Below are 26,668 nucleotides of genomic sequence, written 5' to 3'. Positions count from 1 at the left end.
CATTGGCAATGGCTAGTGGTCAGTAAAACTAGAACTGCAGAGAAGACAAGGACTGGGGTAACTTGAATTAGTTGAAAATGTTTGTTTCTGCATTTGTTTCCCACAAGCTTCTTTTGAAAATGCTGTGGGGTCTTTGGAGTGGAATGGTCATGGTAAACCCAAGTAATTCAAAAATAATATTTTTTCCTATTTTTTCTTGTGTTTCTTTTATTTTAAATTTACCCCCCAGTGACAGATGTTCTGTTTACGAGGGTTTACTATTTTGATCAATTTTTAAAGCCTAGTGTGTTAGATCCCTAGCAAAGAAAGAGTACACTTAGCTTTGAAACCAGAAATGAAAAGGTATTTCCCTTAGAGCAGTTATCTACTTGTTTTTGAAGTTAGTTCAGACGCTGTGCCCCTTGGGAAGCACCTGACCAGAGCAGGGTTCAGCTCTGTGTGCTTGCAGCATACAGCTCTAAAGAGCAGCCGCCCTGTAGTGGTGTCACCTCAATAGGAGTTGGAATTTTGAAAATTTTCAGTCACATTTCTGATCAAACCCTATTCTGATGCAAAAGTTCCTAGTTTTGTATAGTATTTTCTCTTTCGTTTTATAATTCCCTGAGAGTTGAGAGAAGTGTTTGTTACTCCTTTTTTATTTATGTATTTATTTATTTTTTTACAGGCAGAGTGGACAGTGAGAGAGAGAGAGAAAGGTCTTTCTTTTCTGTTGGTTCACCCCGCCAATGGCTGCTGCGGCTGGCGCACTGCGGCCAACGCACTGTGCTGATCCAAAGCCAAGAGCCAGGTGCTTCTCCTGGTCTCCCATGCAGGTACAGGGCCCAAGCACTTGGGCCATCCTCCACTGCACTCCCGGGCCACAGCAGAGAGCTGGACTGGAAGAGAGGCAACCGGGACAGAATCTGGCGCCCCAACCAGGACTAGAACCCGGGGTGCCAGCGCCACAGGCAGAGGATTAGCCTATTGAGCCACGGCGCCAGCGATGTTACTCCTTTATTTACAGAGAGATTTTTGACCTCCCCATAAGGAATTCGGAACCAGGCCTGCCCAGTGGGTTGCCATACTGGCTAGGTTTTCAGGCTTGGCTTTGTACACACCTTTGTCCTAATTTCATTAATCACCTTGCTTGGAAGTAGGTCTTCATGGAATTGATTGATTGTGAGGCTGTCTTTTTTTTTTTTTTTTTTTAAAGATTTATTTACTTATTTGAAAAACAGAGAGAGAGCGAGCGAGAGCGAGAGCGAGCATTTCCATCTGCTGCTTCACTCCCCAAATGGCCATAATGGCTGGAGCTCGGCTGATCTGAAGCCAGGAGCCAAGAGCTTCTAACAGTTTATGTTGTCTGCAAATATTTTCCCCTAATATGTTGCCTGTCTTCTCATTCTCTTGACTTTTACAACCTTTCAAAAATATAAAAACCATTCTTAGTTTGTGGGCCATTCAAAAACAGGCCAAGAACCAGATCTGACTCATGGGCCATAGGTTACTGACTTGTGGTACAGTCATATCCCTGGAATGTGATCGCAGCATAAATACCACAGCTGCTTATCAGGCCATAAAACACTTAACATTCAAAAAATGTACAGTTGTCCCCCTATTACAGTCTGTAAGAAATCCTCATGTTATGGATGAAACTAAAACCAGAAGTCATGAGCAAAGATAAAACCAGAGCTCAAGGACAGTAACCATTCCCAAACAACTTTCCTAAGGAAATCCTATTTCATGACCCTCTAAAAATGGAAGCCCAAATAATTCAGCACCATGAATACAACTTGCAGATGACAAGAAAGGTTTAAGACAACCTTATGGGGCTGGCACTGTGGTGCAATGGGTAGAGCCGCCACCTGCAGTGCTGGCATCCGTTAGGGGCACTGGTTTGAGTCCCAGCTGCTCCAATTCCAATCCAGCTCTCTGCTATGACTTGGGAAAGCAGTAGAGGATGGCCCAAGTTCTTGGGCCCTTGCACCCACATGGGAGACCCAGAAGAAGCTCCTGGCTTTGAATCAGCCCAGCTGTGGCCATTGTGGCATCTGGGGAGTGAATCAGTGGATGGAAGACCTCAATCTCTTTCTCTCTTCGTCTGCCTCTCTGTAACTCTGACTTCCAAATAAATAAATATATCTTTAAAAAACACACAAACACGGGCAGCGCCGCGGCTCAATAGGCTAATCCTCTACCTGCGGCGCCGGCACCCTGGGTTCTAGTCCCAGTCAGGGTGCCGGATTCTGTCCCAGTTGCTTCTCTTCCAGTCCAGCTCTCTGCTGCAGCCTGGGAGTGCAGTGGAGGATGGCCCAAGTGCTTGGACCCTGCACCCCATGGGAGACCAGGAGAAGCACCTGGCTCCTGCCATCGGATCAGCGCGGTGCGCGGGCCGTGGCGGCCATTGGAGGGTGAACCAACGGCAAAGGAAGACCTTTCTCTCTGTCTCTCTCTCTCACTGTCCACTCTGCCTGTCCAAAAAAAAAAAAAAACCAAAAGCCACACAAACACACACACACACAGATACCTCACCGAAGAAGATAAACAGATGGCAAATTAGCAAATGAAAAGATCTTCAACATAAGTCATAATGGTTATTGCAAATTAAAACAAGATATCACTACAGACCTATTAGAATGGTCAAAATTCAAAACACTAACTATACCAAATGCTGGTGAACATGTAGAGCTGTAGGAACTCTTATGCATTGCTGAAGAAAATGGAGAGTGGTTCAGCCACTTTGGAAGAAGTTTGTTAGTTTCAAGTAGAACTTAACATATTCTTAACATGTAAATTCAGCAATCTCACTTCTTGATACTCAGCCACATAAATTGAAAACTTGTCTACACAAAAATCTGCACATGAATGTTTGTAGCAACTTTATAATTACCAAAACTTGGAAGCAACTAAGATACGTGCTTCAGTATGTGAGTGAATAAGTGGGGTGTATATTGACAATTGGCTATTATTCAGTGCTGGTAAGAAATGAACTTAAGAGAAGAGCTATCAAGACAAGAAGAAAGCTTAAGTTTTCTTAAGAAATGTAAGAAGCCAATCTGAAAATATAGATGTATATGATTTCAACCATGTGACATTTTAGAAAAGGAAAACTGAAGACAATAAGATCAGTGGTTGCCCAGGGTTGGCGGGGGTGGGAGGGAGTTGAATGGGCAGAGCACACAGGATTTTCAGGCAGTGAAACTATTGTGTTTGATACCGCAATGGTGGATACATCATACATTTGTGAAGACCTACAGAATGAACAACAGCAGTGAACTCCATTGTAGGCTGTGCACTTTAGATGATAATGATGTGTTGCTGAGGATTTCCCAGTTTTAACCAAGGTACGATGTGGTGCGGGATGTTAGGCATATGTAGGAACGGGGTATGAGATCTCTCTATTGTTTGCTCAGTTTTTCTGTGAACCTAAAACTGTAAGAAAATGAAATTCATTCCTAAGCAGCACAGATGAACAAAAAAAGGGTATTAGATAACAGAAACCCTGTGTTGTCCCTAAACCAAAAGTGTGTCATCTGACCTTTTACAGAGAAAGCTCTTCAAGCCCTGGCCTCTACCTGGGTGGGGCGAGGAGGGGAGGCATTTGTCTGTTGGGTGCTGTGCCTAGCCATCTCATTCTCCTGGGCCTTCAGTATCCCTAATGGGAAAGTTGTTCTTAGGAGTTTCTGTTTGTTTACAGGTATATGAGTGACCCAAAGCTGCAAATAAAGACGGGGAGAGAGCAGTGCCAACTTGGAGCAGGGCAAGGATGCCAATTCCTCCTCCCCCTCCACCCCCACCTGGTCCTCCTCCACCTCCCACTTTTAATCAGGTAGGTAGCCCTTGCACCAGGCCAACTCAAAACCTTTGAGGAAATGGATGGAATGGGCCTTACATTACTCTTTTTTTTCTTACCCCTTTTCTTAGAAAATTCTCGATGTTCCTACCCATAGCATTTTTATTGTGAACTGTTCTTTAATTCTAATTTTAGCATCCAAGATTTTTAGTCCTAGTATTAATTAATAAATACTTGGGGCTTCTATATAAGACATGTGCTCTAGGAAGATGACAAAGTAACAAGTTTGTCCTCATCAGCTAGTGGTGATTCTTGAGATGTCCTCTTTGGACCATAATGGATGTCTTGTTTCCTTGTCCTGGGTCCATTCTCAATGGAGATTTGAACAGGTGTCATTGGAGGAGGAGCAGCTAGTGTTTCCCCCTAAAACTATTTGCTCCATAAAAGTCAGCATGTCAGTTCTCTGGCATCCTTAAGAAAAAAGATAGGGATTCCTGGTGGTTGCTTTTTGCTGTTAAGTCAGTTCATTTTTAAAATCAAGTCCATCAAGTCTAATGCCCTATCAATAAGGAAAGAGTTCAGAAAATGTATTGGTAAGAAGATTGAAAGGTTCAACAACGAGAGGAAGAAAAGCAGTGTATTTTGTGACTCAAAAAGGTGGCCACTTTAATCATACCTGGATTGTGATCTGGTGTCACATGAGAAAGAATTTGTGTGCTTTCTCATTTCTGTGAAATTTAGAAATAAAAGCAACTTTAGAGAGAATGGCCCAGAGGTAGTAAAAGAAGTTCCCTATCTAATTTGTTTCAGAATTAGGATGGAATTCAGATCTGCCAACTTTTGATTTCTTCTCATAACGTCTGTTTTTCAGACATTTTTTAGGAACCCCATCTTAGATGAACTTTTGTGTGGAAGCCCAATAAATGAAATAGATAAAGGCAGAGCTGCTCTGGCTATAGTTGGAGAAGAAAAGAAGGTAGTGGAAGAAGGCTTCCTGGCTGAGGGGGGAGCTGATGCTTGAATCGAGTCTTAAACAATGAGTAGAGTTCAGTCAGAAAGAAGAGGGAGGAGGGCACTTAATGTTGAGGAAGCAGACGGTAGAGAGATGCTGAAGGTGAGAAAGATTGTAGAAGTTTGGATTAGTGCTTGGAGTGGATGAGCTGAGGAATGAGCTAGAGATATAGGCTCAGGGTTTTGAATTTTTCTTATGACAGTGGGGGAGATGTTGAAGTATTTTCAGCAGCAGGAGTAACCTGTTTGGATTTGTATTAGAAAGGTCACTTTGAACAAGATGGAAGATAGGGGATTGAGAAGGCTGTTACTGAAAATTGAGGGTCTTGGCCAGCGCCGCAGCTCACTAGGCTAATCCACCTGCGGTGCTGGCACCCCAGGTTCTAGTCCCGGTTGGGGCGCTGGATTCTGTCCCGGTTGCTCCTCTTCCAGTCCAGCTCTCTGCTGTGGCCCGGGAAGGCAGTGGAGGATGGCCCAAGTCCTTGGGCCCTGCACCTGCATGGAAGACCAGGAGAAGCACCTGGCTCCTGGCTGCAGATCGGCGCAGTGTGCCGGCTGCAGCGGCCATTGGGGGATGAACCAACGGAAAAAAAGGAAGACCTTTCTCTCTGTCTCTCTCTCTCACTGTCCACTCTGCCTGTCCAAAAAAAAAAAAAAGTAAAAAGAAAAGGAAAATTGACGGTCTCCATGGAAGCAAAGAGGATGAAGAGTGGAGACAAGAGATATTTAGAAAGTAAAATCTTGCAAGAATTTGATGACAGATGTGGGAGAGTGAGGAAGAGTTTAATGATTCTGGTTTGGGGGCTTGATTGAATGATGGTGTTGTTTACAAAGAGAAGTTTGTAGAGAAGAATGCAAACTCATTTTTGGACTTGTTTAAGTTTTCATGTGTGCATACCTTTTTTCTTTCCAAAATATACCGTTCATTGAGCTTTTTTTAAAATTTAAATATTTATTTATTTATTTATTTTTGACAGGCAGAGTTAGACATGAGAGAGAGAGACAGAGAGAAAGGTCTTCCTTTTCCGTTGGTTCACCCTGCAAATGCAAAGCCAGGAGCCAGGTGCTTCCTCCTGGTCTCCCATGGGGTGCAGGGCCCAAGCACTTGGGCCATCCTCCACTGCCTTCCCGGGCCACAGCAGAGAGCTGGACTGGAAGAGGAGCATCCGGTACAGAATCTGGTGCCCCAACCGGGACTGGAACCCGGGGTGCCGGCGCCACAGATGGATTAGCCTAGTGAGCTGCGGTGCTGGCCCTATTTATTTATGTGAAAGTCAGAGTTACAGAGAGAAGGAGAGACAGAGAAAGAGAGAGAGGTCTTCCACCCGCTGGTTCATTCCCCGGTTGGCTGCATCGGCCCGAGCTGCGCTGATCCGAAGCCTAGAGCCAGGGGCTTCTTCTGGGTCACCCATGCAGGTGTAGGGACTCAAGGGTTTGGGCCATCTTCTGCTTTCCCAGGCCCTAGCAAAGAGCTGGACAGGAAATGGAGCAGCTAGGACTCAAACTGGTGCCCATATGGGATGCTGGCACTGCAGGCGGCAGCTTTACCCAGTAGGCCACAGTGCCAGCCCCCCATTTATTGAGCTTTTATACTCAATAGGCACTGTGCCTAGTGTTAGTTATTTCTCAGAACTACTCCCTGAGGTTATATTGTTTATGTTTTTTTTTTTTTAATTTTTTTAAAGGTTTATTTATTTATTTGAAAGGCAGACTTACAGAGAGGCAGAGAGAGAAGTATTCCATCTGCTGGTTTACTCCCCAAATTTCTGCAATGGCTGGAGCTGGGCTGATTTGAAGCCAGAAGCCAGGAGCTTCTTCTGGGTCTTCTATGTGGTACAGGGACCCAAGGACTTGGGCCGTTTTCCATTGCTTTCCTAGGCCATAGCAGAGAGCTGGATCAGAAGTGGAGCAGCCAGGACTCCAACCAGCACCCAAATGGGATGCCAGCACTGCAGGTGGCTGCTTTAACTGCTACACAATAGCACTAATTCCTGGTTTTTTTATTTTTTAAAAAAGGATTTATTTATTTGAAAGGCAGCGCAACAGAGAGAGAGAAATCTTCCATCCTCTTGATCACTTCCCAAATGCCTACAACAACCAGGTTTGGGCCAGGCCAAAGCCAGGAGCCAGGAATTCTATCTTGGTCTCCCACATGGGAGACAGGGACCCGAGTACTTAGACCATCTTCCTCTGCCTTCCATGGTGCATTAGCAGAAGCTGGATTGGAGTTGGAACTTTAATAGGCACTTCAGTATGGGATGCCCATATCACAGGTGGCAGCTTAACCAACTGCCCAACAATGCTTACCCCTGGAATCATTTTTAATGGCTTCCAAAAAATTCCCTTGAGTGTTTAAAATGCTCTACACTGTAAGTGTGTAATATTTAGCAAGTGTGTAATATTGTGTCTTCCCGTTCAGAAACATGAGGTTGATGTGTTGCATTTTAGGTGAGATGAGAGGTACATAAAATATGAAGCTTACTCTTTCCATGCCACCACGACAGTGTGCATGAATGTCCTGGCCAATGCTCTCAAGAGCATCAACAATGCCCTAAAAAGAGGCAGATGCCAAGTTCTTATTAGGATGTGCTCCAAAGTCATCATCAGGTTTCTACCTGTCATGATGAAGCATGGTTACATTGGTGGATTTGAAGTCACTAATGATGGTCACAGAGGCAGGAAAATTGTGAACCTCATGGGCAGGTTAAACAAATGTGGAGGCACCAGCACTGTGGTATAGTGGGTAAAGCTGCTGCCTGTGCTGCCGGCATCCCACATGGGCACTGGTTCAAGTCCCGGCTGCTCCACTTCCCATCCAGCTCTCTGTTATGGCCTGGAAAAGCAGTAGAAGATGGCCCAAGTCCTTGAACTCCCGCATCCATGTGGGAGACCTGGAAGAAGCTCCTGGCTCCTGGCTTCAGATGGGCACAGGTCGGCTGTTTTAGCCAACTGGGGAGTGAACCAGCTGATGGAAGACCTCTCCCTCTCCCCCTCTCCCTCTCCCTCTCCCTCACCCTCCCCCTCTCCCACTTTTATTCTGTGTAAAAATGCTTTCAAATAAATAAATAAATCTTTAAAAAAAAAAAAAAAAAAGAAGTGGAGCATCTGGGATTCGACCTGGCTCCCATGTGGGATGCCGGCACTGCATAAGACAGCATAACCAACCACTATAATCCAAAAGTTGTACTTTTGAAATTTATATTTATTAAGTAAAAGTTTTATTTATATAAAAAAAAAAGATGGCGTAACCCGCTATGCCACAGTGCCAGCCACGAGTGATGTTATAAATATCCAGATGGCCCTTGGCCGAAAAAAGGTTCCTTACCCTGGGCTAGCTATCTCCTGGAATCCAGTTTGGCATAACTCATTTATCCTGGACTTGCAATGGAGGGAATTATTTAGGTTGAACTTAAATTTCCCTCTTCCTCTAGGCCAACACAGAGCCGCCCAAGCTGAGTAGAGATGAGCAGCGAGGTCGAGGCGCCCTCTTACAGGACATATGCAAAGGGACCAAGCTGAAGAAGGTGACCAACGTTAATGACCGGAGTGCTCCCATCCTGGAGAGTGAGTCTAAGCTTCATTTCCTAGTGAACCATCAGGATCCCAAGATTGACTTCGAGATTGGGCTGGGCTGTTACTTCCAAAAAAATCATTTGGAGGAGGGAGAGAGAGAAAGAAAGAGAAAGAAATAGAAATATCTTTTTTTTTTTTTTATAGGCAGAGTGGACAGTGAGAGAGAGAGACAGAGAAAAAGGTCTTCCTTTGCTGTTGGTTCACCCTCCAGTGGCTGCCTCAGCCCGCACGCTGCGGCCAGCGCACCACGCTGATCCGAAGGCAGGAGCCAGGTGCTTTTCCTGGTCTCCCATGGGGTGCAGGGCCCAAGCACTTGGGCCATCCTCCACTGCACTCCCGGGCCACAGCAGAGAGCTGGCCTGGAAGAGGGGCAACCGGGACAGAATCCGGCGCCCCCATCGGGACTAGAACCCGGTGTGCTGGCGCCGCTAGGCGGAGGATTAGCCTGTTGAGCCGTGGCGCCGGCCCAGAAATACCTTTCAACTGGTTCATTCCCCACATTCTCAACAACAGCCAGGGCTGAGTCAGGCTAACACCATGAGCCAGAAACTCGATCTGGTCTCTCACGTGGGTAGCAGGGACCCAACTCCTTGAGGCATCACCTGCTGTCTCACAGGGTGTATGTCAGCAGGAAGCCAGAATTGGGAGTGGAGCTGGAATTTAAACCCAGGTACTCCAGTATGAGATGTGGACATTCTGTATAGCATTTTAACTGTTACATCAAACATTGTGTGGCTGTCATTTTTATTGTTAAGTCCAAAGTAGAAAAGTTTTGTTGCTGGATGTCCTTTGGCTCTCCTACTGTGTGTTCACTTGAATACTGTAAAAGTTTCTTCTTGACATTTCAGTAGCATTCTCAGAGTTAAGATTCCCATCCTTCGCTGTTTTCTGAGAAGACCACCACATACATAGAAACCTCTTGGCCAAAGTCCAGGATGGTTTTGTAATTGCTACAGGTGTCTATTCCTATAGGCCTCTGAAAAGATTGTTCACACCTGTGTCCTTGGCCATTTCATGGCCCCTTTACCATCTGAGACGTGGAGTGTTTGTTTATCCTTTTGCTCTAAATAAGACAAGATTGGCTGCTTGTTGCTATTCTTTCTCTTTTATCACAGCAGAATTTTAGCTGTGGAACAGAGGCCTGGCTTTTTTCTTTCTTTCTTTCTTTTTAAGATTTATTTATTTGAAAGAGTCAGAGAAGGGGAGAGAGAGCTGCTGGTTTGCTCCCCATATGGCCACAGTGGCCAGTGCTGGGCCAGGCTGAACCCAGGAGCTTCATCTGAGTCTCCCATGTGGGTAGCAGGGGCCCAAGTACTTGTCATCTGCTGCTTTTCTCAGGCCATTAGCAGGGAGTTGGATCTGAAGTAGAGCAGCTGGGAATCAAACTGGTGCCCAAATGGGATGTTGGCATAACAGGTAGCAGCATTACCCGCTACACCCACAATGCTGGCTCCAGCTTTTTTCTTTTTAATTTAAATTTTTAATTTTATATATTTGAGAGGCACAGAGAGAGACAGAACGTGCTCCCATCTCCAGTTCATTCCCCAGATGCCTGCAATAGCCAGGGGTAGACCAGGCTAAAGTTGAAATACAAGAACTGAGTCCAGGCCTCCCTCACAGGTGGCAGGAACCCAACTACTCAGACCATTACCATTGTCTCCCAGGGTCTGCACCAGCAGGAAACTAGAGTCAGGCCAGAGCTGGGCATTGAATCAATGTACTTTGATATTGACTGCAGACCCCCTAACCATTAGGCTTGATAGCTGCTCTAAGCTTGCTTTTTTTGAATTAAAGCTCTAATGAGGGAGATCTTCCTCCTAAGGATTGGCTTGGTACCAGCTCAGAGCCTGTGAAGTGAATACTGTAATGATGTGCTTTCCAGAGCCCAAAGGGAGCAGTGGGGGTTATGGCTGTGGAGCAGCTGCCTTGCAGCCCAAAGGAGGACTTTTCCAAGGAGGAGTGCCCAAGCTCAGACCTGTGGGAGCCAAGGATGCTTCAGGTACCTAATAGATACTTCTTCTTATTCTTTTTTTTTTTTTTTTTTTTTAAAGGTAGAGTTACAGCAGATAGAGGGAGAGACAGACAGAAAGGTCATCCATTCACTAGTTCACTCCTCAAATGGCCACAACGGCCAGAACGGCACCAATCTGGTGCCAGGAGCCAGGAGCTTCTTCTGGGTCTCCCATATGGGTGCAGGGGCCCAAGGACTTGAGCCATCTTCCACTGTTTTCCCAGGCCATAGCAGAGAGCTGGATTGGAAGAGGAGCAGCTGGGACTAGAACCAGTGCCCATATGGGATGCTGGTGCTGCAGATGGACGCTTAGCCTAGTACACCACAGCGCTGGCCCCCTGGTAGATACTTCTTAGGTTATTTCCCAAGTGTGTTAATGATGACTTGTCCCAAGTGGGCCATCTTGGATTGAGGCGTGTGGCTCAGGTGGGAGGAAAGAGGAGTGGAAGCAGGGGAGAAGTTATAATCAAAAGCAAAAACTGAGGGATTCAAGAAAAATGTTGGATAAAGAAAATATATAGATATACAAGAGAATATTGCTTAGCCTTAGAGAAGAAAAGTTTGTCCTTTGTAATGACATGGATAAACCTGGAGGACATTATATTCACTGAAAGAACTCAAGCACAAACACCACATAATTTCCATTAGATAGGAGATTTGAAACAGTTGAACTTGTAGAAATAGAGTAGGATGCTGGGAGGTGGTAAGACAGGGTATGGGGCAAAGAGAGATGCTGGTGAAAGGGTACAGGGCTTCAGTTAGGTGGGAAGAGTTAAGTTTTAGTGGTGTAGTACACAGCATGGTGAGTATAGTTAATAATATGTATTTCAGAATTGTGAAAGTAGATTTTAAATGTTTTCACCACAAAGAAGTATGTGAAGTGATGGACATGTTAAATCAGCTTGACTTGTGCATGTGACTGTGTCCCCCATGGATGTATACAATTATCATTTGTCAGTTAAAAATAAAATACAAATGTACTCCACTTGTATCAGCAATATTTGTTAGTAGGCCCTGAGTCGGAAACCCGATTAAAAGCAGAACTATATAGGTACTGTCCTTGCCGCCATGGAGTTTGCACTGAGGAGGCTGGGTAGAGATACTGATAGATATGCTATGCTCTGTTGACCAGTGTTGTCTGATGTGTTTATAGAGAATCCAGCTGGTAAGCCAGCTCTACAAGTCCCCAGTTCTCGAGCTGCCGCCCCCAGGCCTCCAGTGTCTACAGCCAGCGGGCGTCCTCAGGATGATACAGACAGCAGTCGAGCCTCACTCCCAGAACTGCCGCGGATGCAGAGACCCTCTTTGCCAGACCTCTCTCGGCCTAATACCACCAGCAGTACTGGCATGAAGCACAGCTCCTCTGCCCCACCTCCGCCCCCCCCAGGGCGGCGTGCCAATGCACCCCCTACACCTCTGCCTATGCACAGCAACAAAGCCCCAGCCTACAACAGAGAGAAACCCTTGCCGCCAACACCTGGACAGAGGCTTCATCCTGGCCGAGAAGGACCTCCTGCTCCTCCCCCAGTCAAACCACCTCCTTCCCCTGTGAATATCAGAACGGGACCAAGTAGCCAGTCTCTGGCTCCTCCTCCACCGCCTTACCGCCAGCCTCCTGGGGTCCCCAATGGACCCTCCAGTCCCACTAATGAGTCAGCCCCTGAGCTTCCACAGAGACACAATTCTTTGCATAGGAAGACACCAGGGCCTGTCAGAGGCCTGGCACCTCCTCCACCCACCTCAGCCTCTCCCTCTTTACTGAGTAATAGGCCACCTCCCCCAGCGCGAGACCCTCCCAGTCGGGGAGCAGGTAAGTGCTTGGAATTACCTTTTTTCCTTGTCCATGCTCTGACCTGAGTTTTTTTCTGTTTAGCCTTTTTCCCGAAGCACTCCTTTAGTGATTGAAGAAGATAAGAATTTATTCATTCATCTGGGTTATTAAATGCCTTTTTATGTGTCAGACTCTGTTGTTGGGTAAACAGCAATAAAATAGCAAACAGAAATTTCCTGTTCTGGACAGCAAACAAACTAGTGAAATATGAAAATACATAGCACATAGTATGCTTTATGGAAATACAAAGCAGAGAAGGGGAATAAGGTATCTTGGGGTAGAGGTAGGGTAATGCTACTATTTTTTGAGAGGCAGAGAGAAAACTCTGAGCTAGTAGTTCACTCTTCAATCACCTACAATGGCTGGGGCTGGGCTAGGGTAAAAGTGATAAGTCAGGAGCACACCCAGGTCTGCCAAGAGGGTGGCAGGAATCCAGTTACTTGACACATCACTGCTGCCTCCCAAGGTCTGCACTGTTAGGAAACTGGAGTCAGGAGCCTTAGCTGAGAGTTGAACTCAGGCACTCAAGTATGCAACACAGGCAGGTGTTTTAACTACTAGGCTGAACACACACTCTGGTAGTGATGCATATATGTTTTTAAAATATTTATTTATTTATTTGAAAGAGAGAAGGGGAGAGACAGAGAGAGGGATCCTTCATCCAGTGGTTCAGTCCCCAGGTAGCTGCAACAGCTGGGGCTTGACCAGGCTAGAGCCAGGAGCCAGGAGCTGCTTCCAGGTCTCCCAGGTGGGTGCAGGGATCCAAACACTTGGACCGTCTTCTACTGCTTTTCCTGTTAGCAGGGAGCTGGATTGGAAATGGAGCAGTTAGGACATGAACCGGCAGCATATGGGGTACTGGCTTTGCAGGTGGTGGCTCAACCCTCTGTGCCATAATGTCAGCCCTTGAAGGAGTACTTTTTTTGTTGTTGTTGTTAAATATTTATTTATTTATTTGAAAGGCAGAATTACAGAGAGGGGCAGAGAGAGACAGGTCTTCCATCCACTAGTTCGCTCCCCAAATGGCCAGAGCTTGGCCAATCTGAAGCCAGAAGCCAGGCGCTTGCTTCTTCAGGGTCTCACACATGGGTGCAGGGGCCCAAGGACTTGGGCCATCCTCTACTGCCCTCCTAGGCCACAGCAAGGAGCTGGATTGGAAGTGGAGCAGCAGGGACTCGAACCGGCACCCATACGGGATGCCAGCACTGCAAGCGGCAGCCTTATTTGCTACGTCACAGCGCCAGCCCTGAAGGAGTATTCTTGACATATCTTGGAAATAGCAAGGTGACCACTATGGCAGAAGTGATATGAGTAAAGGGGAGAGTGGTTGGCTAACAGAGGTCAGAAAGCTAGATCTCCATGGGAAAACATTAGAGGACTTTGTAAAGACTTTGGAGATTAACCATGTGTGATGAGAAGTCACTGGAAGGGTTTTATTTTTTTCTTAAATTTCATTTTCTTTATTTGAAAAGCAGAGAGAGAGACATTTCCCATTCAGAGGTTCACCTCTCAAATTGCTATCAACAGTTAGGGTTGTGCCAGGCCAAACCCATATACCTAGAACTCAACTGGAGCCATCCCCTGCTGCCTCACCCCCTGCGCATTAGCAAGAAGCTAGAATCAGAGTGGAGCAGAGACGTGAATCTAGGCACTCTGATGCAGGCATCTCAATTGGCATCTTAACTACTACACCAAACACTGGAAAGTTTGGAAGAGAGACGTGGTAGGCTTTGATTTACCTTTAAAAAGATCATTAGCTTCTTTGTTGACAACAGACTGCAGGAGGACAAGGGTGGCCAAAGGAGACCACTTGGGAGGCTATTGCCATGGCCTGGGCAGGTGGTTAAGACCATAGCCAGTTTGGTGGAAGATAAGTGTCCAGTTTGGACAAGTTCAATATGAATTGCTATTAGCTATCCAAGAGGAGAAAATGACCTGATTTGCTGTCAAACTCTGAAGTTCAGGGGAAGTGTCTGTGCTAGAGATAAATTTGAATGGTATTGAAAACTTTGTGCTAGATGAGATCACACAGGGAGTGAGTATGCATAGGAGGAGGATGGAGGCTTGGGGCCCTCCTACATTAGGGTCAAGAGAAGTGAAGCTTACCAGTAGAGTACACTCAGAAAAGCCTCCAGTGAGGAAGGGAGGAACAAAACCTAGAGAGATGGAAAAACTCCATTGGAGGGATCAGCGCTATGCCATAGCAGGTAAAGCACCCACCTGTGGTGCTGGCATCCCATCAGGGTACTGGTTTGAGCCCCAGCCATTCCACTTTCTCTCTCTCTTTTTTTTGTTTTTTTTGTTTTTTGTTTTTTGGTTTTTTTTGACAGGCAGAGTGGACAGTGAGAGAGAGAGAGAGAGAGAAAGGTCTTCCTTTGCCGTTGGTTCACCCTCCAATGGCTGCCGCGGCCGGTGCACTGCGCTGATCCAATGGCAGGAGCCAGGTGCTTCTCCTGGTCTCCCATGGGGTGCAGGGCCCAAGTACTTGGGCCATCCTCCACTGCACTTCCCTGGCCACAGCAGAGAGCTGGCCTGGAAGAGGGGCAACTGGGACAGAATCTGGTGCCCCTACTGGGACTAGAACCCAGTGTGCCGTCGCCGCAAGGTGGAGGATTAGCCTAGTGAGCCGCGGCGCCGGCTCTCTTTTTTTTTAAAGATTTATTTATTTATTTGAGAGGTAGAGTTGCAGACAGTGAGAGGGAAAGACATAAATGTCTTCCATCTACTGGTTCACTCCCCCAAATGGCCACAATGGCTGGAGCCGGGACTATCCGAAACCAGGACCCAGGAGCTTCTTCTGGGTCTCCCACGTTGGTGAAGGGACCCAAGCACTTCGGCCATCTTCGACAGCTTTCCTAGGCCGTCGCAGAGAGTTGGATTGGAAGAGGAGCAACCAGGACTAGAATTAGCACCCATATGGGATGCCTGCACCACAGACGGAGGATTAACCTGTGCCACAGTGCTGGCCCCTGCTCCACTCTCAATCCAGCTCCCTTCTAATGTGCTTGTGATAGCAGCGGAGGATGGCCCTAGTGCTTGGTTCCTGTACTAACATGGGAGACCCAGAAAAAGCTCCTGGCTCCTGGCTTTGATGGGCCCAGCTTTGGCCGTTGTGGCCATTTGGGGAGTGAACCAGTGGGTAGAAGACTTTTCTCTCTATCTTTGTCTCTCTCTGTGTCTCTCTGTCTCTCTCTGTCTCTCTGTCTCTCTCTCTCTCTCTCACTCTGCCTTTCAAGTAAATAAATAAATCTTTAAAATAAAGACTCCAAGGTAGACTGTTCAACTGTGTCCAGTACTGCAGATGGGTCAGGTAAGTTGGAGACTTGAGAACTGACACTGGTCTGAGCATCAAGAGTGACACCTGGGTCAATTCAGTGGCAGCATAGAGGGTGAAGGTGAAAGCTTAATAGTGAGTTCAAGAATGCAGGAGTAAGAGGGGAGGAATTGCAGATAGCATAATAGAAATCCCTTAGGGAGTTTATTGTAAAGGCTAGGGTGGGAGGGTCGAGAGTGTATATAAATGAAATGGTTGCCCACGGAGCATGTGGGCTGGAGGGTTGAAGTTTTTGTTTCATTATTTTCTCAAGTTGTGAGATGAGTTTGTTTGCTGATGAATTGAGTGACATGAGGCAGTAGAGAGAGGAAAAATTGAAATCAGGAGAGAGGTACCAAATTGCTGGAGTAAAAGAGGAGATGGAATGTAATCCTTGGGTAAGGGCTTGGCCTTAGATGGGAACACAGGTCATTCTTCCGTAGGACAGCACAGGAGGTGGAGCATGAAAGCATAGAAGCAAGTAGGTGGATGTACTGGCAGAAGCGTGTGGACAGCTTCTGATTGACTTGTGTTTTCTCAGTAAGAGAAAGCAAGAGCATCAGCTGTGAATGAGGTGAGGGAAGGAAAGGAAAGGCATGAAATGGTCATCTGGAGTGTGGGAGGGTGAGTGGACTAGGGACGGGTGCCGGGAAAGCCAGCCAGCCACATGAGAGGCCCATGGGAGATTCTGGGCCATGTGTTTCAGATGGGATTAATCAGCATGGTGTGCATTTGCAGGTACAAAATAAAAAGATGGGGTTGCAGTTAGCCAGCATTAACATTTTCTGGGCACATGGACTGTAAGGGAGAGTAGAGCACAGGAGTGGAGGGCGTGTGTAAGGGAGCGATTGTAGTAATGGACCCTGAAGCCTGAGCTTGCAGAGGGGCGGGAGTGGGAGAGGATTAAAGAACCCTAGTAGAAGAGGTTTTTTTGATTTTTTTTTTTTTTTTTTTTTTTTTTTTTTTTACAAAATGATATTAAAGTTTTGAGAGGGGCCAGACCAGGACAGCTCTGTGGGACCCTTTTGAACCTGGGAGTTTGGGTTCCTATATTAAACTTTGAACCAAACCCTCGACAAATGGCTTTTTTTTTTTTTTTAAAGATTTATTTATTTTATTTGAAAAAGTTACAGAGAGGGGGAGAGACAGAGATCTGTTGTCCTCTGGTTCACTCTCCAGATTGTTGGCAACAGCCAAAGCTGGGCCAGACAGAAGCCAGGAGCCAGGAGCTTCTTTTGGGTCTCCTGCGTGGGTGCAGGGGCCTGAGGACTTGGGCTGTCCTCCACTGCTTTCCCAGGCACATTACCAGGGAGTGAAATCAGAAGTGGAGCAGCTGGGAATCAAACCCGACACCCATATGGGATGTCGGTGCTGCAGGCAGCAGCTTAACCTGCCATGCCACAGCACCAGCCCCCACTGTGTCTTTAAAGCTTTTTTTTTTTTTTTTTTTTTTAAGTTATTCTCTACAGATAGAGGATTAGGAAGTTATGCCATTATCCTGTGCTGCTGCTTGGTTGGAAACATAACAGATTTGTTCCCGAGAGTTGGCAGTACAACATAAGGGAGTAAGGGGCCAGTGTTTAGAGTAGTGGGCTGAATGTGGGTGCCAATTGAAGCCTTGGCTGCTCTGCTTTCTCCCTGCTATTATACCTGGGAGGGCAGCAAAGGATGGCCCAAGTGCTTCAGGAGCCAGGAACTTCTTCCCGGTCTCCCACGCGGGTGCAGGGGCCCAAGGACTTGGGCCATTTTCTGCTTTCCCAGGCCACAGCAGAGAGCTAGATCGGGAGTGGAGCAGCCAGAACTTGAAACGGCGCCCATATGGGATGCTGGCACTGTAGGCGGCGACTTTTCCTGCTATGCCACAGCACAGGCCCCAACCTCATGCATTTATTTATTTAATTATTTATTTTTTAATTATTTGACAGAGTTAGGCAGTGACAGAGAGAGAGACAGAGAGAAAGGTCTTCCTTCTGTTGGTTCACTCCCCAAATGGCAACTACGGCTTGCGCTGTACCGATCCAAAGCCCGGAGCCAGGTGCTTCCTCCTGGTCTCCTATGCGGGTGCAGGGGCCCAAGCACTTGGGCCATCCTCCACTGCCCTCCCGGGCCACAGCAGAGAGCTGGACAGGAAGAGGAGCATCTGGGACTAGAACCCAGTGCCCATATGGGATGCCGGCACCGCAGGCAGAGGGTTAATCAAGTGAGCCACAGCACCGGCCCCCTCATGCATTCTTGACCCTGTATTTCCTTAGCTTAAGTACATAGTGCTAAGATGACCCTTGCTATAGAGTACAGGCTTACAATTTTATTGGCTTAGGAATTATTTTATTTATTTATTTATTTGAAAGGCAGAGATAGAGAAGGGGAGAAGAGAGTGAGAGAACAAGCAAGTGAGCATACTTTGATCTGCTGGTTTACTCCCCAAATGGCTGCAATGGCTGGAGCTGGGCCAGGCTGAAGCCAGAAGCCAGGAGCTTCTTCAGGTCTCCCACCTGGGTCCAGGGGCCCAAGGACTTGGGCTATTTGCTGCTGCTTTCCTAGACGCATTAGTAGGGAGCTGGCTCTAAAGTGGAAGTGCTAGGACTCGAACTGGCACCCATATCAGATGCCAGCACTGCAGGCAGAGGCTTACCTAACTTTCTACACCACAGAACTGGCCCCAGAAATTTTTATTTTTTTTTAATTTTTTTTTTATTTTTATAAAGATTTACTTATTTGAAAGTCAGAGTTACACAGAGAGGAGAGGCAGAGAGAGAGAGAGGTCTTCTATCCGATGATTCATTTCCCAGTTGACCACAGTGGCCAGAGCTGCGCCGATCCGAAGCCAGGAGCCAGGAGCTTCTTCTGGGTCTCCCCTATGGGTGCAGGGACCTAAGGACTTGGGTCGTCTTGTACTGTTTTCCCAGGCAACAGCAGAGAGCTGGATAGGAAGTGGAGCAGCCAGGAAGCATCCCGGCACTTCAGGCAAGGGCGTTAACCCACTGTGCCACAACGCTGGCCCCTAAATTTTTATTTTCATTTTGTTTAAAAGGCAGAGAGGTAGATGAAAAGAGATCTTCCATACACTGGCTCACTCCCCAAATGCATACAGCAGCCTGGGCTGAACCAGGCTAAAGGCAGGAGCTTGAAATTGCATTCGTCCAGTTTTCCCACATGGTTGGCAGGAACCCAAGTATTTGAACCATCATCTACGGTCTCCCAGGCTGCACGTTAATAGGAAGCAGCTTCAGAAGGGGAGCTGGAATTTCACCGGACACTTGATATGGGATACAGTTAACCCAAGTGGCAGTTTTAACTGCTGAGCTACACACCCATACCCTTAACTTAGGAATTTTTAAAAAGACCCTTTATCTGAACAAAACCTATCCTTTTTACCCCTGTCTAGGAATAGAAGCAGAAAAAAATACAGTTTGTTTAGATTGAGCTGAGTCGTTTTAAATGGTTGCTGACTTTTTTGCTTCCCTCTTGTCAGTTCTTTCTCTGGGGTTTCTTTAGAAAATTTTGAAGTTAGGAGGCTTGTTCTCCTAGTATCATCAACTTTGAGGTAAAGCTGAGGTCTTGACTTTGTTTCCATTATTGGTAACTAGAGCAGCAGCTCTTAGGGGTGACTCATTGGGGAAAAAAATGAGGTATTTTAGTCAGCAGTCTTTGAGTATTGGCTCTATTTGTTGTGTGACACTGGGCAGTCTAATAATCTGAGTTATAATAATCTGAGTTAATAATCTTAGTTACAAAAAATACTTCGTAGGCCGGCGCCGCGGCTCACTTGGCTAATCCTCCGCCTAGCGGCGCCGGCACACCGGGTTCTAGTCCCGGTCGGAGCGCCGGATTCTGTCCCGGTTGCCCCTCTTCCAGGCCAGCTCTCTGCTGTGGCCAGGGAGTGCAGTGGAGGATGGCCCAGGTGCTTGGGCCCTGCACCCCATGGGAGACCAGGAAAAGCACCTGGCTCCTGGCTCCTGCCATTGGATCAGCGCGGTGCGCCGGCCGCAGCGCGCCAGCCGCGGCGGCCATTAGAGGGTGAACCAACGGCAAAAGGAAGACCTTTCTCTCTCTCTCTCTCTCTCTCTCACTGTCCACTCTGCCTGTCAAAAAAAAAAAAAAAAAAATACTTCGTGTACTTACGTCTGTCTAATTAAATCATTGGGTAACATATGATAAGTTACTTTTGTTTCTGTATGAATTATTTGTATTTGAAAGTCTTTTTGCCTTCCTAGAGTGCTCAGAGACTTCAAAACCAGCATGACTGGTCCGTAGAGTTTGTTTCCTGAATATTTTCTTTAAAGAATAAAAAACTGCCCATTTTAAAGGGATTTTTAAAAATTTATTTAAGGAATTGATACCATCATTTTTCCTAAAAATTGTGGTTATCTTGTATTCCAAAAGGCACTCCCAGGGCTTCTTTTGCAAACTGGTTGTTTTTTAGCATCCTTGGGTTCTGTATTTCTTGAAACATCTTAAAAGGGGATGTGACAGCTGGTGCTGCGGCTCACTGGGCTAATCCTCCGCCTGCGGAGCCGGCACACTGGGTTCTAGTCCCCGTTGGGGTGCTGGATTCTGTTCCGGCTGCTCCTCTTCCAGTCCAGCTCTCTGCTGTGGCCCGAGAAGGCAGTGGAGGATGGCCCAAGTACTTGGGCCCTGCACCCGCTTGGGAGACCAGGAGGAAGCACCTGACTCCTGGCTTTGGATTGGTGCAGTGCGCCAGCCGTGGCAGCCATCTGGGGGGTGAACCAACAGAAAAGAAAGACTTTTCTCTCTGTCTCTCTCTTTCTCTCACTGTCTTAACTGCCTGTCAAAAAAAGAAAAAGAAAAAGAAAAAAAAAGTGGATGTGACAGAATTGAGAAGATTACTGGAGATAATAAAGCCTGGTGAGGATGACCCTCCCTGAGGGAAGGAGCTGGAGGAGGCACACAGGTTCCTCCAGTTCTGCTGTTTGGCCCGTCCAGATTGGCTGTCTTCCCTGTCACCTGCCCAGTGTCTTGCTGTGTAGTATCCTTGTGAGCCTACCTAACACTGTCTGTCTTGACTGCCTGGTCCTGGCCCTGGCATAGGATATAGAATCTACTGAGAGCCTTGAGAAGCTGAGTTCTAGGGAATACTTTCACAGTGACCTCAGAGAGCCATGGTTGGGTAGGCTTGGAATGAAAAACAGCTTAGAGATCTGAGAGGTATTGCGATTTCTCTTTGGTTGTTGCTCCTGGCCATACTTAAAGATACCTGAAAAGAAGGAGAGTTGACAATTCTGAGTGTGTCTTAGGGGAAGCAAAAACTAAAATTTATTTGGTCTGATGTGTAGGCCACATTTGTGTGCTTAAACATCATCTCATTACTATGGTTACTGCAGAAGTTCTGACAGCAATTCAGGAGGATTGATACTTGTGTATATTAGAATACTAAACATGGCCTAGTTACCAAAAGACACACTTCTAACTTGCTGGATTGCAAATCTAGTTGGGGAGATAAGATGCATAATACTTGGGGTAGTTAAGAAAAATTGTGCGGTAGTTGGGAGGGCTGACTTCGTGGCACAGTGGGTTAAACCACCACCTGCAACAGGAGTATACCATGCTAGAATGGCAGTTCTAGTCCTGGCTACCCTGCTTCTGATCCAGCTGCCAGCAGCAGATGATGGCCAAGGTGCATGGGCTCCTGCCATCCATTTGGGAGACCCTGATGGAGTTCATTCTCTTAGCTTTAGCCTAGTCCAGTCCCAGCTGTTGCAGCCATTTGAAGAGTGAACCCTCTGATAAGCCATTTCTCTCTGTGTGTTTCTCCCCCTCTTTGTCACTATGCCTTTCAAACAAGTGAATAAATCTTTTTTAAAAAAATCAAAACAAAAAACTGTGGGGTAGTGGGAAGAGCAGTTGTGTGTTCAGTTTGCTTGTCTTAGACCTGTGACCTTAGACAAATTACCCAGGTCTCAGTCTTCTCATTTAAGGAATAGGGGTCATTTGTCATGCTTTGCAGGGGTGGCCTTAAGATCTTTTAAAGGTTTCATAAATATAAAATGCCTGGAACATTTTGGATACCCAGTAAATGGTAGTAGCTATAATATATCAATTGATTCAAAGCACAGGAGTAATACAACTTAAAGATACTGTCACATTGCAACCTAATCTGGTGATGTAGCCGTTTCTGCAAACATGCTTTGACATTACCTCCTACATGATGGCAAATTTTTGTCTTTTAAGGTTGAATCTGATTTTTGAAAATGGCAAAAAGAATCAGACATATGTGTAAATATTTTTGTTGGTGGTGGTGAGATGACCTCAGAAATAAAATGTGGTCATCGTGTCATGATATATGTGGCTGTTTGTGGTAAGTGGGCTTTAGAAACAATCTGAAAGAGTTGTTCACAGTTTTTTGGAGCAATAAGATTATCACTGGAGATAAGTAACTTCTCAAGATGAACATAATTATACATATTTTATATTTTTTAAAGATTTATTTATTTGAAAGAGTTACACAGAGAAGGAGAGTCAGAGAGGTCTTCCATCCACTGGTTCACTCCCCAACTGGCCGCAACGGCTGGAGCTGCGCCTATCCGAAGCCAGGAGCTTCTTCCAGATCTCTCACATGGGTGCAGGGGCCCAAGGAGTTGGGCCATCTTCCACTGCTTTCCCAGGCCATAGCAGAGAGCTGGATTGGAAGTGGAGCAGCTGGGACTTGAACTGGCGCCCATATGGAATGCCGGCACTGCAGGCTTTACCTGCTACACCACAGCACCGGCCCCTACATATTTTAAAGAAACTCATTTAATCTATTCTGTTGAGTGCTAAAATAAGTGACATGGCCTATAGATGTTGTGGGAGAACAAAGGAGCAGGACTGGGGCTCAGAATAGAGTGGAATGCTTTGGAAGAACCTTGAGAAGATGGGACTTGAATTAAGCCTTGTAGGATAGGTAGGATTTGCTAGTAAAAAAAAAAAAAAAAAAAGTATTCCAGAGTGCTGTGGGGGAGTCACAAGAGAGAATATATAATTTGGTTTATTCAGCATTTACTGAGCACCTACTATGTGCAGCACATTTGGCTGATCTGGAGAATCCAGATTAGTGAGCTGCTTGATCTGACATGGAATGCTTGATCTGACAGGAATACGTAGTATCTTGGAAAATAAGAACATAAAATAGGGGCCGGCACTGTGGCGTAGTGGGCTAAGCCTCTGCCTGCGGTGCTGGCATCTCATATGGGCTCTGGTTTGAGTCCCAGCTGTTCTACTTCTGATCCAACTCTGCTATGGCCTGGGAAAGCAGTGGAAGACGGTCCAAGTGCTTGGGCCCCTGCACCCTCATGGGAGATCTGGAAGAAACTCCTGGCTTCAGATTAGTACAGCTCTGGCCATTTTTTGTGGCCAATTGAGGAGTTAACCAACAGATGGAATACCTTTCTTTCTGTTTCTCCCTCTCTGTAACTCTGCCTCTCAAAAAATAAATAAATCTTAAAAAACAACATAAAACAGTTAATGTTGATACTACAGAATGGTAGGGGTATATACAGACTGTGGTAGAAATACAGAACACAGCCTAGGAATTAAGGAAGAGGAGACACCAAGGTCAGGTGAACTGATACAGTTGTTTATCATGTAAGCAGAAGATATGAGACTTTATGGTATAGGAAATAGCCCTTGAAAAATTTTCAACAAGTATTTAAGGAGATGCGTAAGGTGGCATGCAAAATGAAGTGGAGTGGTAAGACATTAGAAGCAAGGAGAACATTTGGAAATAGAATAGCTAAATATGAGAAAAATCTAGAAGGGATTGTAGAGGAAGACATGGGAGCAGGAGGAAAGAAAATCAAGAATAGATAGGGTTGTTAACTGACTTGAGGGGAATGAGAAAAGGTCATACATTTGGGGGTCTCTCTTGGAGCCCCCCTCCTGTTGCAGTGGTAGGTGGTTTCTGACTTAAATAAATCTTGCTTTGCTTGCGCACACACACACACAAACATACACACAAAGTCATACGTTTATTCTGAGTCTTGGTGTCTGGAAGAATAATAATGCTGTTCCAGACTGAAGATGAGGGGAAGGTGAATGTGATATTTTAACCTGCCTCCCCAAGACTCAGACCAGGGCGCACTGCTACCTAATGTCTGTCAAAGCCCTGTACTCCTTGCTGTCTCCATTTCCAGGCCTAACTACTTAGGATTTTACTTGCAGCTCCTCCACCCCCACCACCCATGATCCGAAATGGTGCCAGGGATGCTCCGCCTCCCCCCCCACCATACCGAATGCATGGGTCAGAGCCCCTGAGCCGAGGAAAGCCCCCACCTCCGCCTTCAAGGACACCAGCTGGGCCACCCCCTCCTCCACCACCTCTAAGGAATGGCCACAGAGATTCCATCACCACTGTCCGGTCTTTCTTGGGTAAGTAGCTAGCTGGTTTGGTTTTATAGTTCCTCTGGGGAGTTTGCTAACTCCAGTGCCTTGGCTGCCACCACATGGCTAGTGCAGGCTGGGATTGGCCATTGGTATCTCTTGGTTCACAGCAGTCCTTCTCCTGACATTACCCCTAGACTTCTGTGCTCCGTCCATTGGCATGCCTTTCCTTGTGTGAATTCCAGGCATGGTTGCTTTGGAATAGATAGAGGTGTAATCATTAGGTGCTATGTTAACTCTAAAGCCAGTCTCATGCCCTCCAAGGATCATTATTTATGGTTTTGAGTATATCAGATGAATTTTTCCAAGGCTATAAATATTAAGACCCTTGCCTGAGAGTTTCTGCTAATTTATTAGGCTGGGATGAAGCCCCAGGAAAAGAAGGGTGTTGGTATTGCCTCTGCTGAGGACTGCCAGAATAGATTTGTAAGGGCCCTTGCAGCCATAGCACTCCAGATCCTTCAATGGGGCACTCCTTCACATTTCAGTCTGTTCCTATAAGTTGGACCAGGGTTTTTCTGTGAATATATGTTCTTTTTGTAGAAATGTTAGGAATGTGATCAACCCACACACTAGAGAAAATTTGAGCCTTCTTGTAGAGGGACCCTAGAAAGTGGGAGTGGGGACCGTGAGGTGGCTAGCTGAGCTGTGCCGCACAGCTCAATGAGGTCACCTAGGCTGAAAGGGAACACTCAGATCTCTCAACCAGCTGCAGACAAGTATTCTCACTTTAGGTTAATTCTCTACCAATTTCAATTGAATTAATTTCCCATGATGACAGTTAAAGAATCAGCTCAAAAACTCCTTAATATAAAGACCCTTTGAGCTGTTCTTGGGAATCTTAATGTGTTGGGCAAGGCCAGCCTCACGCACATCAGAATGTACTCATACACTCACATTGGTATAGGAGGACAATTGTAGTGGTCAGAGGTCTGTGGAAACACAAGGAAGAGTGATAGGAATCAATATTTTTTGTTCTTTTCCCAGATGATTTTGAATCAAAGTATTCCTTCCATCCAGTAGAGGATTTTCCTGCTCCAGAAGAATATAAACACTTTCAGAGAATATACCCCAGCAAAACAAATCGAGGTGAGAAGAGTAAAGAAAGTTTAATACAAATTCACTTTATTTATTTGAAAGCCAATGAGAAGGAGAGTGTTCTTCCTTCTGCAGGTTTGCTTCCCAAATGCCCACAACAGCTGGGGCTGGACCAGGCTGAAGTTAGGATCTTAGAACTCAGTTTAGGTCTCCCATTTGGATGTCAGGGGCCCAGTTTCTTGGCCATCACCTGCTGCTTCCCAGGGTTTACATTAGCAGGAGGTTAGAGCTGGGATGCAAGTGTCCCAAGTGGTGTATCTTTTTGTTAGATTTATTTATTTATTTGCAAGAGAGAGAAAAATCTTCCTTCTGCTGTTTCATTCCCCAAATGCCCGCAACAGCCATGACTGGGCTAGGTTGAAACTAGGAGCTAGGAACTCTTTCCTTGTGTTTCATGTAGATGGCAGTGGCCCAAGTACTTGGGTCATCATCTGTTGCCTCCCAGGCATGTTAGCAGGAACCTTGATCAGAAGTGCAAAGTAGCTGTGACTTGATCTGGCACTTGTATATGGGATATGGATGTTGCAAGTAATGGCTTAACACACTGCACTGTAACCCTGCCCGCCCCCCTTAAGATTTGTTTATTTATTTATTTATTTGAAAGGCAGAGTCACTGAGAGGAAGAGGCCACAGAGAGATCTTCTGTCTGCTGGTTCATTTCCCAAATGTCTGCAGTAGCCAAGACTGGGCCAGGCTGAAGCCAGGAACTGGGAACTCCAGCTGTGTTTCTCACATAGGCAAATCTGTGTAGAGAGTCTGCATAGAGACTCAAGTACTTGAGTCATCATCTACTGCTTCCAGGTGCATTAGCAGTGAGCTATATTGGAAATATATATCGAAGTGTCTGGGACTCAAATTGACGCTCCACTATGGGTTGCCGTAATCCCAAAGAGTGGCTTAACCTGTTGCACCCCAGGTATTTTATTTTTTGAAAGGCAGAATTATGGAAAGATGGGGAGAGACAGACCTTCCATCTGCTGGTTTACTTCCAAAATGGCCACAACAGCTGTGACTGGGCCAGGCTGAAGCCAAGAGCCTGGAACTCCATCTGGGTCTCTCACATGGGTGGCAGGGACCTATGTACTTTGACCATCTTCCTCTGCCTTCCAGTCCCTACATTAGCAGAGAGCTGGATCAGAAGTGTCACAGGCTTAACCCTTGCCACAACACCTGTCCCCCAAAGTGGTATCTTAACTACCTCACCAAATGCCTACCCCTTCATTTTCTTTTTTAAAAACAAACAAACAAACAAAAAACCTTTTTCTGATTTTTTTTTTTAAGATTTATTTATTTGAAAGGCTGAGTTGCAGATAGATGAGGGAAGACAGAGGTCTTCCATCCACTGGTTCACTCCTAAATGGCCACAAGGGCTGGGCCAGGGTGAAACTACGAGTCAGGAGCTTCTTCCAAGTCTCCCACATGGGTGCAGGGGTCCAAGACCTGGGCCATTCTCAGCTGTTTCCCCAGGTGCATTAAAGAGTTGGACTGGAAGTGGAGCAACCGGGACTCAAACTGGTGCCCATATGGGATTCTGGCACTGCAGGCATGGCTTTATCCTTATGCTATTCCCCAAATGGCTGCATTGGCTGGTGCTGGGCCATACCAAAGCCAGGAGCTCCATCTGCATCTCCCATGTGGGTGCAGGGGCCCAAAGACTTGGGCCATCTTCTGCTTTCCCAAACA

The 26,668-nt window shown here is 46.3% G+C and overlaps 1 protein-coding gene across 6 annotated transcripts in view; it reads left to right on the top strand.

Annotated features, from left to right (window-relative positions):
• WIPF2 (WAS/WASL interacting protein family member 2) overlaps positions 1-26,668 on the top strand; it is a 57,664-nt gene that overhangs the window by 25,955 nt on the left and 5,041 nt on the right. For 4 of the 6 annotated variants that reach the window (XM_089318035.1, XM_089318037.1, XM_089318039.1 and 1 more), the window contains exons 2-7: positions 3,677-3,808; positions 8,215-8,347; positions 10,239-10,355; positions 11,500-12,177; positions 23,669-23,875; positions 24,875-24,976. In XM_089318035.1, coding sequence (XP_089174161.1) covers positions 3,746-3,808; positions 8,215-8,347; positions 10,239-10,355; positions 11,500-12,177; positions 23,669-23,875; positions 24,875-24,976 — 1,300 coding nt within the window. In that variant the 5' untranslated portion in view covers positions 3,677-3,745. The remainder of the gene's footprint in view (positions 1-3,676; positions 3,809-8,214; positions 8,348-10,238; positions 10,356-11,499; positions 12,178-23,668; positions 23,876-24,874; positions 24,977-26,668) is intronic. The other 2 variants (XM_008271434.5, XM_070060740.2) reach the window with 1 other exon arrangement.

This window comes from Oryctolagus cuniculus, chromosome 17 (assembly GCF_051225735.1).
Source record: "Oryctolagus cuniculus isolate XC-2025 breed Fujian yellow rabbit chromosome 17, ASM5122573v1, whole genome shotgun sequence".
Lineage (NCBI taxonomy): Eukaryota > Metazoa > Chordata > Mammalia > Lagomorpha > Leporidae > Oryctolagus > Oryctolagus cuniculus.
This window is presented reverse-complemented; position numbering and strand designations above follow the sequence as displayed.